This window comes from Pipistrellus kuhlii, unplaced genomic scaffold, assembly GCF_014108245.1.
Source record: "Pipistrellus kuhlii isolate mPipKuh1 unplaced genomic scaffold, mPipKuh1.p scaffold_m20_p_3, whole genome shotgun sequence".
Classification (NCBI taxonomy): Eukaryota; Metazoa; Chordata; class Mammalia; order Chiroptera; family Vespertilionidae; genus Pipistrellus; species Pipistrellus kuhlii.
In genome coordinates this window covers 159,895,638-159,908,110 of record NW_023425529.1, presented here as the reverse complement: position 1 = coordinate 159,908,110, position 12,473 = coordinate 159,895,638, and the positions used below count along the sequence as shown (strand labels likewise).

General features: G+C 43.5%; 1 protein-coding gene across 3 annotated transcripts in view; it reads right to left on the bottom strand.

Annotated features, from left to right (window-relative positions):
* Positions 1-12,473, bottom strand: part of COL4A2 (collagen type IV alpha 2 chain) — a 181,689-nt gene that overhangs the window by 62,819 nt on the left and 106,397 nt on the right. For all 3 annotated transcript variants that reach the window (XM_045588783.1, XM_045588782.1, XM_036459285.2), the window contains exons 5-6: positions 2,962-3,096; positions 2,832-2,876 (exon numbers count right to left, since the gene is read on the bottom strand). In XM_045588783.1, coding sequence (XP_045444739.1) covers positions 2,832-2,876; positions 2,962-3,096 — 180 coding nt within the window. The remainder of the gene's footprint in view (positions 1-2,831; positions 2,877-2,961; positions 3,097-12,473) is intronic.

Here is a 12,473-nt window from a genome sequence, read left to right as displayed (position 1 = left end):
CTTTTTATAATCTTTGGAAACACTCCTTTTTAGATTTTAAAGCAAGTCAGGTGTTCCAAAGATGTCTGGTGGGAGCAGGGAGGCAACATGACCAAATGTCTTTCGAAGGACTAGAGAGGGCCAGGTGAAGTCTGTGGGCATCTCAATAGCACCCACCTGGTTCCTGGAGACATCCGGGAGCTGGGTTAACTAATAATTTATGTCCTACAAGACTTCAGCCCTTTTTGCTATTCTTTGCACAAAAGATATTTAGCTATATGCTTTTTTATTATGTAATTTCTTTTAAAAAATATATATTTTTACTGGGGAGAGGGAGAGATAGAAACATCAATGATGAGAGAGAATCATTGATCAGCTGCCTCCTGCATGCCCCCTCTGGGGGATTGAGCCCATAACCCAGGCATATGCCCCTGACCGGAATCAAACTTGCAACCCTCCAGTCCAGAGGCTGATGATCCATCCACTGAGCCAAGCCAGCTAGGGCATTCATGTAATTTAAAATTTTTATTTTTAAGAGCAGGCCTAACATATACTCCAGAGTGATTTTTGAGGGTGTTAAGATATCTTTTAGATTTACTTTGAGACATTTGGAAAATTTCAAGACAAATGAACCAGTGCTTGTACTCTGAATAATACTAAGAAATACAGCAAGAAAAGTAGAATTTTTCTTTGGTCTGCATATCTTTTTGCTTGTGATGTTCGAAACCATTGCTTTAACTTGTGCCATCAGAAAAGAGATCTGATAGCCCTTTCAGCTAACCCTCGGGGGGTCAGGGGAATCCTGACCGCTTCTGGAAACCACGGTGAACAATCTCTCCAGCTGTTACGGAGCCAGCTGTCTGATGCCTTGGAAGGAAAGGACCCTTTTTTGGGGTTTCTGAAAGCTGAGCCTTCAAATCCAGCCGGAGAAAACACGCTCTGCAGGTGTTCTGCTCAAGACCCGTGATATCCTAGGACGTTTTTGCTTAAAACGAACAGCTGAGTTCCTTAGTCTTCTCCTGAATTATCTTTCTGCTGTTGGGTCTTTCTGATTTCCTTAGAACTGATTTGAAATTGCATGTCAATCTGATCTTCTTTTGAAATTGTGCTTCAAGGAGAAATCTCAGTTATGTTGAGCTAAATGTCCATCTCTTTATATTCATCTGATTAGATACATTTCTGTGTGTACAACTCTACGATTTCATTGCACATCACTTTTTATACACAATGTCTAAACAGCTAAAATTACTCGGGTCTTGCAAACGCTATGCTCGTTAACTGCTTAGGGATGGCAGGTGACATTTAAGTTAATATGCAGTAGCAGGGTTCTGTGGTTTAAGAGACTATATTTAACAGCACCAAGATTTTGTAGAAAATGATCAGTTATCTGCTCATCATGATCACTCTCCCTTATGATGATTACTTCCTTATTTGTGAAACATTTGCATCTGATATTAAATGAGTATGAAGTGGAGAAATGAATTAAAATATGATACGGATTAATTACAATATTTTCCCATAATCTCACTCAGGTTTAAATCAGATTTCAAATTCCAGGAGCAAAAATTGATGAACAGTTTAAGTAGTTCAAGAAAGTAGTTTAGAAACGGGTGGGGAAAAAAGAAAAAAAAAGAAAAAAGATGGGCGATTTAGTTTGAGGCTGTTGGTAGAAAAATACTTCTATTATTTGTTTAATCCTTAAAATCTGCAAATTCTTCAACTGTGCCAGTGTCTCAAGATTCTGACCAATGTGAATGCTATTTCCTTATTTGTTCATAGCTGCGTGTTTTGCCACTGACGTATCGTTTGAGTGCCTCACTCAGGTGACGCTAAGGATCACTGGCCATGGAGGTCTCATGTCTTGGTGATCACACTTCCCTTCGTTAGCTCTGACTGCTTCCTTCTACTGTGGCAAAGGTGTTCTTGAATGCAGAGCCAGAATCTGAAGAAAAGGTATGAATTCTCTGCAACGACTCTCCACTCAGGCTCTTCCTCTATTTCTGGAAGGGGACAGCCCTCCTGGTGCAGCTTGAAGATTCTCTCTCCCTGTGTGTGCACACACACGTGTGCATATGTGCACACATGTACATATGCATGCATATGCTTGTGTGAGCACGGTGATAGAGAACATGTGTATGCAGGGGGAGGGGACAGGCATCTATGTATATGGGTGAGGATCCTTAAACCTCAACAGCAGACAGATGGGGTGGGTCTAAATGTGTGATAAACACATTTATTCCCGAGGAGGTCTGCAGGAAGCCGGCCCTGGGAACTCTGCTCTCGGGTCCCTGTGAAGAAGGCTGTGAGTCAGGCTGCTCTGTTTATTTTTTTATGCCACAAGAAGTAAAGTAAACTAGGTTAGAAAAACACATTTTATGGCATTCGGAGATTTTCTCATGGATAATCCATGCCTCCTCTTCTCGTTTGTGTGTGGTTACTAGAATTTGAGAAGCTGCACAGATGTCCAGCAGGGCTTTCTTCCATCCACCGTCTTGGCTGTGCTGCTTTATATTCAGGTTGTTGTCCGGTTCAAACACAATTTCGAGACCGGCTCCTTACTGAGCATATCTGAGCGATGCTCTCTAGCTTTTCCTTACAAAACACTGCCCGGTTCTAGCGAAGTCTCCTCCATTCTGAAGCCAAGCCCAGAATAACGTTTACAAGGGAAAAAGTCTGTCCAACATTTGACTGGATTCCAGGGGGAACCCCCCCCCGCCCCCACATAGATAGCCCCACAAATGTTACGTGATAAACAAGAAAGCAGGTTGAGCTTAAGACGTTTCGGTAAGTCATAAACGTGTTTGTTCCCGTGCATACAATGTCTTAAAACTCTAATCTCACAAAAAACTTACAGGAATTCCGTCAGCACCAGGGAATCCAGAAACGCCTCTTGGTCCCTATAAAGAAGGTAAACAAATTGAATGAAGGTCAACACACCCGCTGCCCCCCATGAAATGAGAGGAAATACCAAGCTTTCCATACCACTTCTCCTTTCGGCCCGAGGGTCCCGGGAGAGCCTCTTTCACCCTTGTCACCTTTGCGGCCCTGCAGTCCTGGGAATCCTTGTAACCCCGGGGGCCCCGTGAATCCCTGGGAGCCCACGTGCCCGGGCTGACCCTGAGGAGAGAACACACGATCAGTTTCCACAGTTATAGCCATGCATGAGCACTTTCAGTCACGTTGCTTTGGAAACTACACTTTTCATTCTCAAAGAGCGATGACCTTCAGAGAACATTACATGTCAGCTACCATCTGCTGCCACCGTAGCCCCAAAGTGATTTCTGGCAAAAAAGAATTCACGGAGTTTAAAGGAAAAAAAGCATTACATGGTAAGAGAAAATAATCCTAAATTGCTAAAGCGATGCTATTGTGAAGTGATACTATTGTGCTGGAGAGAGTCAACTTACTTTTTATTTTTTTAAATTTTTATTTAAGTCCTTTCAGCATATAAAAAAAGTTCTAAGATTTTAGTCTCTATCTCAATATAATGCATACAATAGATAGGGGATGATATTAAAAAGAATTGAAAAGCAGAGAATTAAACAGATATTTCTAGAGCATTTTTCACAATGGCCGAAAGTTGGATAAACAAAATGTGGTCCATCCAAACAATGGAATACTATTCACCTCATAAAGAAGGAAATTCTGACACATGTTACAACATGGATGAACCCTGAGAACATTATGCTAAGAGAAATCAGCCAGTTCCAAGAGGACAAATACTGTGTGATTCCACTTCTATGAGGTTCCTAGAGCAGTAAATCCACGGAGACAGAAAGGGATCGGGGAGAGAAGGGGAGTCATTGTTTAATGGGCGCAGAGTTTCCGTGGGGAAGATGAGAAAGATCTGGAGATGGAAAATAGTAATGTTTGCACAACACTGTGAAGGTACTTAATGCAACTGAACTATGTGAAAATGGTTACGATAGTAAATTTTATGTTTTGGATGTTTTACCACAAGAAAAATAAAAAAATTAAGAAGAGCGTTCTATCTCTCTGATTAATGGAACTTATTTACCTGGTTCACTTAAATAAAAAATAAAGTTCTATGTCTTGATTCCTCTTTCAAATAACGATTCAGCTGTTTACTCACCATAAAGAACCTTTACCTGCTAAGCCCAATTTGGTTTCACATTTCAAATACCTATCTGCCTTTATTTATTTATTTTTATTTTAAAAAATATATTTTATTGATTTTTTTACAGAGAGGAAGGGAAAGGGATTGAGTTAGAAACATCGATGAGAAACATCGATCAGCTGCCTCCTGCACACCCCCTCCTGGGGATGTCTCTGCAACCAAGATACATGCCCTTGACTGGAATCGAACCTGAGACCCTTCAGTCCGCAGACCAATGCTCTATCCACTGAGCCAAACCGGTTAGGGCTCCCATCTGCCTTTGGATGGAGTGGGGATTGAGCCATTACTTCTAGTCTTTTCTCTCATTGCCTGCAAGAAACTCTTCCTCTATAAACGGTGCAGCTAAAGAGTTTGTTAGTCATTACGCAATGTTTACAGTCTGTCCGCAACATTCCACACAGCTGAGGTGAAGCAAACAACTTCAAAATACAGGCCAAGCTGCAGTATTACTGTCACAGACAGACCGGCATAGAGGGTCCGGGGACATCTCAGCTCTGCCTTCTGTTATCTTTCCTGTCTGCTCATTCCTTTAGATGTCTTCACTTCCCCAGCGGGAGAAGCAGTTAAGACATTTCTTTGGGGTGGAACAACAGATAGAAATTAAGGTTTCAGCTGGTGAATGAGACCCCTCCTCAAGCTCGGGACCCCTGACTCCTCAGACAAAGGGGACTTGTAGGAATCTCCCTGGGCAAGATCAGAGTTTCAGATAGTGAATTCTCCTGCCCCACCCTCTATCAGGCGTCTTCAAACTACAGCCGGCCCGAGGGCCACATGCGGCCCGCAGAGGAGTCTGATCCGGCCCGCCAGGTTTTTTGGGCAGTGAGCGCAGCCTAGGTGTTACAGTAGAAATTAGTAGTTCATATAGTCCGGCCCTCCAGCTCTCTGAGGGACCGTGATCTGGCCCCCACTTTAAAAAGTTTGAGGACGCCTGCCATGTTTCAGAAGAGTCCATTCGGCACAGAAAGCAGCGGATAGCCACGGAGGGTAGTATCTTGCGTTGTGGCAAAGCCAATATATTTAATATCTTTGAAGGATGTGATAAACATAAGGCTTCCTAACTGAGGGAGATTGTGGTCTAAGACAGCTCTGACCTCAGACATGAGGTACCTCAGGCTCATGCTAGTCGAATTCCAGTCAAGGGTCTTCATATGCTACATCTGTTGTGAGCTTGGAGACAAACTATATGCTTTGATTCTGACTTTTATGACGCTTTCCCAGCTGTGCTCATTTTTGTTTTGTTTGTGGCTCTGTTGCCATATAGTCTTCCTGTGATCATATACCATGCCCCTAAGCCTTATGTTCCCTAATCATCACGAGGCTTGTCGGTGTTTACAGGGAGTGTCCTTTGGGGGATAAAATGTTCTTCATTAGCACTGTCCTTTTTTCTGTCCATAAACTTTATCTCTATCCAAGGGATTACTGTATGGAGCCAACTAAAGGGAACACACACTGCTCATCAACGTGGAATGTGTGTCTTAACGATGAAAAGCCACATTCTTGTCTTGCTCTCATTAACCTTGCCTCAGTTTTCTTTGATGGGGAAAGTGACTAACGACATCACGCACTCATTTTCCTTCCATTGTCAGTAAACTTCTTTTTACCCATAAAGTCTTGGATGGGAAGTCTGACTTTTGGAATAAAACTCTAAGTCTTCCCTTTTCCGGAGCAAGTTGTCAAATATTTCTTTTTTATTGAGGCGAAATTCCCATAATGTAAAACTAGTCATTTTACAGCAGTTTCTAGTGCACTCACAATGTCCTCTATCTAGTTCTAAAACATTTTCATCATCCTGGAAGGAAGCCTCATGCCCACTGAGCAGTCACTCCCCGTTCCTCCTCACCCCCGTTTCTGGTAACCTCAAATCTGCTTTTGGTTTCTATGGATTTATCATTCTTGATATCTCTCTATATAAAAGCCCAAGCGACTGGTTAACTGGCCGCTATGACATACACAGACCACCATGGGGCAGACGCTCAGTAGGAGATGCCCCCTGCTGGTCAGTGTGCTCCAACAATGGGAGTGCAGCTCAGCTGACCAATGGGTGCCAGATGCTGGGCTCATGGCTGGCGAGTGCTGCTGCAGCGGTGTGAGACTCTCCTGATGGGGACTGACTGGACACGAGTCTGCAGCAGGCGTAGTGGGACAGGTTGAGCCGGAGTGGAGTAGCGCTGGCCTGGCTCAGGCTCCTCTCCAGCTGCCTGCTGTGGCCCAATCCCCACAGGCATGCAGAGGGACCTTACTGGTGCACAAATCCACGCACCAGGCCTCTAGTTTCATATAAGGAAATCATATGTATGATATATGACCATTTTTGTCTGGTTTCTCTCACTTATACTTTTTTTGAGGTTCATCCATGCATGATCATGTATCAGTACTTTATTAATTTTTTCCATTTTTTTCTTTATTGATTAAGGTATAACATATGTGTTCTTATCCCTCCACTAGAGGCCCCTCAGCCTGGCCTGCCCCCTCTCACAGTCCAGGAGCTCTCAAGGGTGGGAGGCAACCCGGTGATCAGGGGAAGGCAATGCCCTCCATCACATCTCTGTTGCTGCTACTGCTGGCAGAGCAAGCCTCGGCTGGCCCTGGTTACCTCAGGCTTCGGCTAGCCCTGGGCAGGTGATATCCAAGGCTTGCCTGTGCCTTGGGCCAGTCCTGGGTGGCTGGAGAGCTCAGGGAAATGGGGGACTCTGGAGGCAGGCGCAAGGAGTGGCCAGACCTTCCTGAGGGGCGTGTCTGGCCGTGCTGTGTGCCTGCCACTCCAGCAGGGCTGAGGGGACTGGGTACCACCATCTTGTGGCTGTGGGCACCACCATCTTTGAGGGTGTGGCAGTCAACTAGCATATTCCCTCGTTATTGGCTGTGAGTGCTGCCATCTTTGTAAGAGCGTGATGGTCAACTAGCATATTTTCTTTTTATTAGACAGAATTGTCCCCCTCCACTCATGCCCTCATCCCCTTGGTTGAATTATATTCCATGGCATGGATAGGCTACAATTTATTTATCTGTTGTAAACAGCGCTATGAACATGCATGCACAAGTATCTGAGTTTTTGTTTTCAATTCTTTTGGGTACATCCCTAGAAGTGGGATTTGCTTAATCCTATGGCAATTCTATGTCTATCTTTTGAAGAAACTGCCATCCTGTTTTTCACAGTGGCTACACCATTTTACATTCCCACCAATAGTGTGTAAGGGTGCCAGATTTCTCCACATCCCTGTTGATGATAGTTATTTTCCATTAAAAAAAATTTATAGCCATCCTAATGGGTGTGAAGTTGGTGTAATTCTAAAGAGACATCTTGAGCTTCTGACAGATAGAACATTTCACAAAATTCCATCCAGCTTCCGGCCTGGGGAAGGGCCAGGAAGATTCTGGAGAGAATCCAAAGTAGAGCCTCGTCCTCTGGGACTGAACTCAGTCTTGCCACAGTTCAAGCCCTATGCTGCTGGGACTAAAGGAACATCTTTGTCACGATCCAATGACCTCCTAATGCGTGTTTCAGCCATCAGGGACAGAGATCTTTCCCGAGGATATCCTGGCCCCGCTGGCATTGTGTGTCTTTGTCAAGAGCAGTTGCAATGGTCAGGTAAATAAAAAGGATTTCCCTCTGTGCTAATTAATCATCCTCATTAGCAACTTCCACCCTCAGCTGAAAAGTCCCAATTGGAAAAGTTATTTCCATCTCTTCCTTTCCTGTTGTAACATGAAGTGATGTAAAAATAAAAATTAGCCCAGAAAGGAGAGGACTCTAGGTTAAATGTTTTTGCATAAATTTCAAAAGCTCCTGGGTAACTAACGCTCCTAAAATGCCTGCTCTATCCTCAGTAAAAGAATTTGTACAAAAGAATTTCTTAAAAGCCAATGGACCATATACTATGCCCCGTCTCACCAGCGAATTTGATCTGTGTGAATGTGCTGCTTCCTAGGAAACAGGATAATGAAGAGTAGCATTTACTTGTGTGTCCTCTGGAATGAAGCATGGTTACAGGCCTTAAAAATGGTTCATCTTCTAATGGCCTTCTGAGGTTGTTCTAATAAAACATGCTCTTTTTTTTTTAAGTGGTTCATTTCACGTCATCCCCATGACAAATGCATAAAGTAGGTATCTCCCTTGCTTGTGAGAGGAGGGACAATGGGAGCTTGGGAAGGTTTGGGAGGAAGAACTGACTTTTTTGCCATCATAATAAATATGAGGTATGGGGAGTGAGGCTACCTCTGAAGCCCCCCATCTTCCATTAGACCTTACTCAAATGAGGTCCACGAGGTGCATCAGCCGCCTGGGAACCTGTGAGAAATGCAGTCTCAGGCCTGGCCCAGACCTCCTGGCCTGCACTGGATGTGACCCTCAGCAGGTTTCTTAGTGCAGCGATGTTTGAGAATCATGGCATTGGCCCATCCTTCTTCCCTTCCTGATGTTCTCATGGGAGGAGTCAGGTATCTTTTATTATTATTATTATTTTATTTTTTTTCCTTTTTGTTGAATTTATTGGGGTGACACTGGTTAAGAAAATTATACAAGTTTTGGGCACACAGTTCTATAATACATCATCTGGACACTATTTAGCAACTCCGGTCAAGACTCCGTCCATCACCATTTATCTCCCCTACATCCTCCTCCACCTCCCTGCGTCTGACAGGTATTTTTTAACAAGAAAAATACCTTATGTATGAAGTTGGATCTTAGAAGGAAGGTCAGGCTTACCGAGTCAGGCAGAGAAAAATCTAATATTTATGTCCGTCAAATGCTATTTCTAATTACAATTTTCTTAGTCTTATGCTTCAGCGATATCTGCAGCAAGACAGAATGAACTTTGATTCCTGTTAGGGTGGAAGCTTGCATAATGCCTGCTCCCTTTTGAAATCACTACTGGAGTATGTGTGGGATGCTCGGGGTCAGTTTTGGAAGTTGAAGTCTGAAAAAGTGCATAGAATGAGTCCAGACTTGACTATGCATTGCTTAAATACCACAGCTGCGGAGTGAACCCATTTCAAGTCCCGAGACACTTACTAAGCTTTCATGAATTTAAAATTTTCACTTCCGTAAAAGGGGCAAAATATAATTGGATATGTGTACGTGCGGAATAACGCTAACTTACTTCAGGCGCGAAGGCAAAGGCAGAAGATGTGATTCATCAGGGCCCCCAAAAATTTCACACTGATACAACCCCAAGGTGGTGCCTGTTTGCACTCATAGTTTAGTAACCTTACCACTCGCCTTGGGTGGGGAAGTGAGAGGAGCTTCACGTGTCAGGAAAGGATAAAGCGAGATGTTTCCAAGGATAAAACCTGCTTCGCTGCACATCAGGATTTCTAATCTACAGTACAGTATTTTCCTGGTAGAATAAGAATAAGCTTTTCATGAGTTACTGGCCAACATCTGAATACTAGGAAATCCCTTCTCCTTCCTAAGTTTACTCTTCCTGCCTCCCCTTTTATGGGCACTGGGCGCCCCACCAGACACCCCGTATCCTCTGTCGTCTCCTGGGGGCCCCTCCCTTCCTTGGCTGTTGACGATGTATTCCAGACCTTCCTGGCCTTCTGATGCTGCAATTCTTGGTGGCTCTCGGGGGATTCCAGCCTAATTCCCAGCTTATCCTGTGAGCTGTTCACACACATTCGAAAATATGTACAATGGCTCCAAAGGCAGGAAGGGCTGCATTTTAAGATCCAGGAAGACAATTCCTTCATCTAACATTTAGAACTGGTCATTGTTCATAGGGATGATCATTGGCATTTGTGAACAGTATTTTTGATGGCCTTGGTAGAATAAGTTAATACCACAGTCCAAGCTAATATGTGAAGGCTGTATTGGAACAGTGTATTAGACATATAATAAATGTCAGTTAATAATGGATGACGGCCTGTCCCATGAAGAACAGACAAAGCTGATGTTAATTGTGCTATGTTTTACCTAAAGCTTCTTATTTAGCACATAACAAAACATTAGCCCTGCTCTGGGTACTATTCCAAATGAAGGACTCTACTTCTATGAGGCAAAATTATATGGGCTTTTTGAATTCTTGCTTTCTAAAATTATCTAACACAGATTGTAGGCCTAGTGTCCACATAAAGGAAATAACATCCATCATATGTACAGAAAAAAACCCATGACCCTACCTCTCTACATTACAAACATTTAGTCAAAATGGATCATAGACCTAACTGTAAGAGCTAAGGCTATAACACTTCTAGAGGAAAATATAGGGAAGAATCTTCGTGAGTCTGGATTGGCAATGATTTCTTGGCTAAGACACAAAAGTAACAAGCCATCAAAGAAAACATAAGACTACTAATAAGTGTAAACTTTAAGATGCGGTGACACCTAAAAAGCAGGCTACATACTGGGAGGAATATTTACAAACACATACCTGATAAAACGACTTTTATCCAGAATATTGAAGGAACTCCCAGAAATCAGTAAGGTGATGAACAACCCAAAGAAAAAAGTGGGCAAAAGCCTTCACCAAGAAGGATGCACGAGTTGAAAATAAACTTTTGAAAAGATGCTAGGCATCGAGAGAGTAAATTAAGTCCACAATAAGATATAACTGCAACCACTAGAATGGCTGACACACAGAGAAAGCACTGGTGATGCCAAGTAATGGAGAGGAGGCACAGGGAGCACCCTCGCTCGCTGCTGCAAGGAAGGATAAGTGGAGGCAGTTTCTCATACAGTAAAACATATACCTACCGAAGGGCACGCAGGTCAAGGTCCACAGCGGTTTGATTTATTTTAGTGAAAACCTGGAAACAACTTGAATGTCCGTCAGCTGACAAGTGAAGCAACAGTCTGGTATGTCCATAAAGTGGAACATTACTCAGCAGTAAAAAGGTAGACACCGTATGACATGTGCAACAAGGACAAATTACGCAGGCAGACTCAAAGGCTCCGGCTCCTATTTAAGTGATGTGATGTGATCGCCCTATTTATATGACATTCTAAAGAAGGCAACACTAGGAACAGAAAGCAGGTCAGTGGTTGCCAGGGGTGGGGCAGAGGGAGGGGACTGACTGAAAAGGGCACTGGGAAACTTTGGGAGGGAGTGGGGAGAAGAAGAGTCATGGGCTTGTCTTATGTCATGATTTGGGTGGTTGTTACAAGGCTGTGTACATGTAAATGATGCCTCAATAAACTCAACATAAAAACTAACAACCACAAAAAGGAGTCTGGTGAAGGCAAAGATTAAGAAGAGAAGGCCTGAAGTTCATAGTCACATTGGATATGACCAGATCGCTTTCACACATTTTTTCCAGTGATTTTACGACAGAAAAGGAAGAAGAGTGGATACTAAACATTAAAATAAAACAAAACCCACAGACAGCATTTAGCCAAATGCTTTTTAAAAATGTCTGCCAGGGAAATGAACAAATCTGAAGAAATCGAGACCTAGCTTTCCTTGTTTGGAATCTGGTCCATGTGGGTGTGATCCTAATGGAAATGAGACCCGGCCAGCACACAGCCCCACAGAAGGGAGCCAGGACCAAATTAGATGCACGAGTAAAAAATAAGCCCAAGACATCACCAGTTTCCATTATGCATGATTTTCAGAAAAAAAACACAAAGATTAGCAGGTGTCATCCGTGACTCTCAGACGCTCTGGTTATGGTTATATTAGAAATGATTTGACTTGGCAGAGTCACATTTTAAAGCAGAGAAAAATATATCACCTCAGGTCCTTCACCCACAGGATCCATAAGTTGACAACCTCTGCTTATTCTAAAAACAGGCCGCCCCAGGGCAGTCCCACTCCATGGCTCTGAGACGAACGCGAGGCCAAGCTTTTTATAGCCTGGATGTGATTTGCTTGGCATCTGCAGGAAAAGTTGATTTTCTGGGAAAGCCTTTCCTTGCCTCTGTGCTTGCAGCAATAAACACATTTCGTTTGCTTAAAGGTGAACCCTTGCCTAACAGACGGACTTGATTTCCTAAGCCTCCTGCCCTCCAACAAGACATGGAGTTGAGTGAGGATGAGCCAGGGCCTCTCTGAGCAGAGCTGGCAGGGGAGGAATGGGCTGGAAGCAGCAGATGGCGGGGCCTCAGGAAGCACACAGGGAACTCTGGTCATCAGGCCTCCCATTAAATATGAAACTCTCTGACTAGGAGCTGTCAACATGGGATAGAACAAGATCCACTATCATCATCATCATCAAACAACCTTCCCGTCATTATGAGTTAAGAACACAGGGTGGCTTCAGACTATACTTACATGGTTAGAAAGTGACAACTACAACAGGTGGCAACTCCTGAGTTATCCAGACGAAAAAGCTACCGTTAAGTCAAATAGTTAGTTGTCCATATTTACGGTCTCGATGACAGACTATTAATTTTCATGGCCAATGGCATGTACCAATA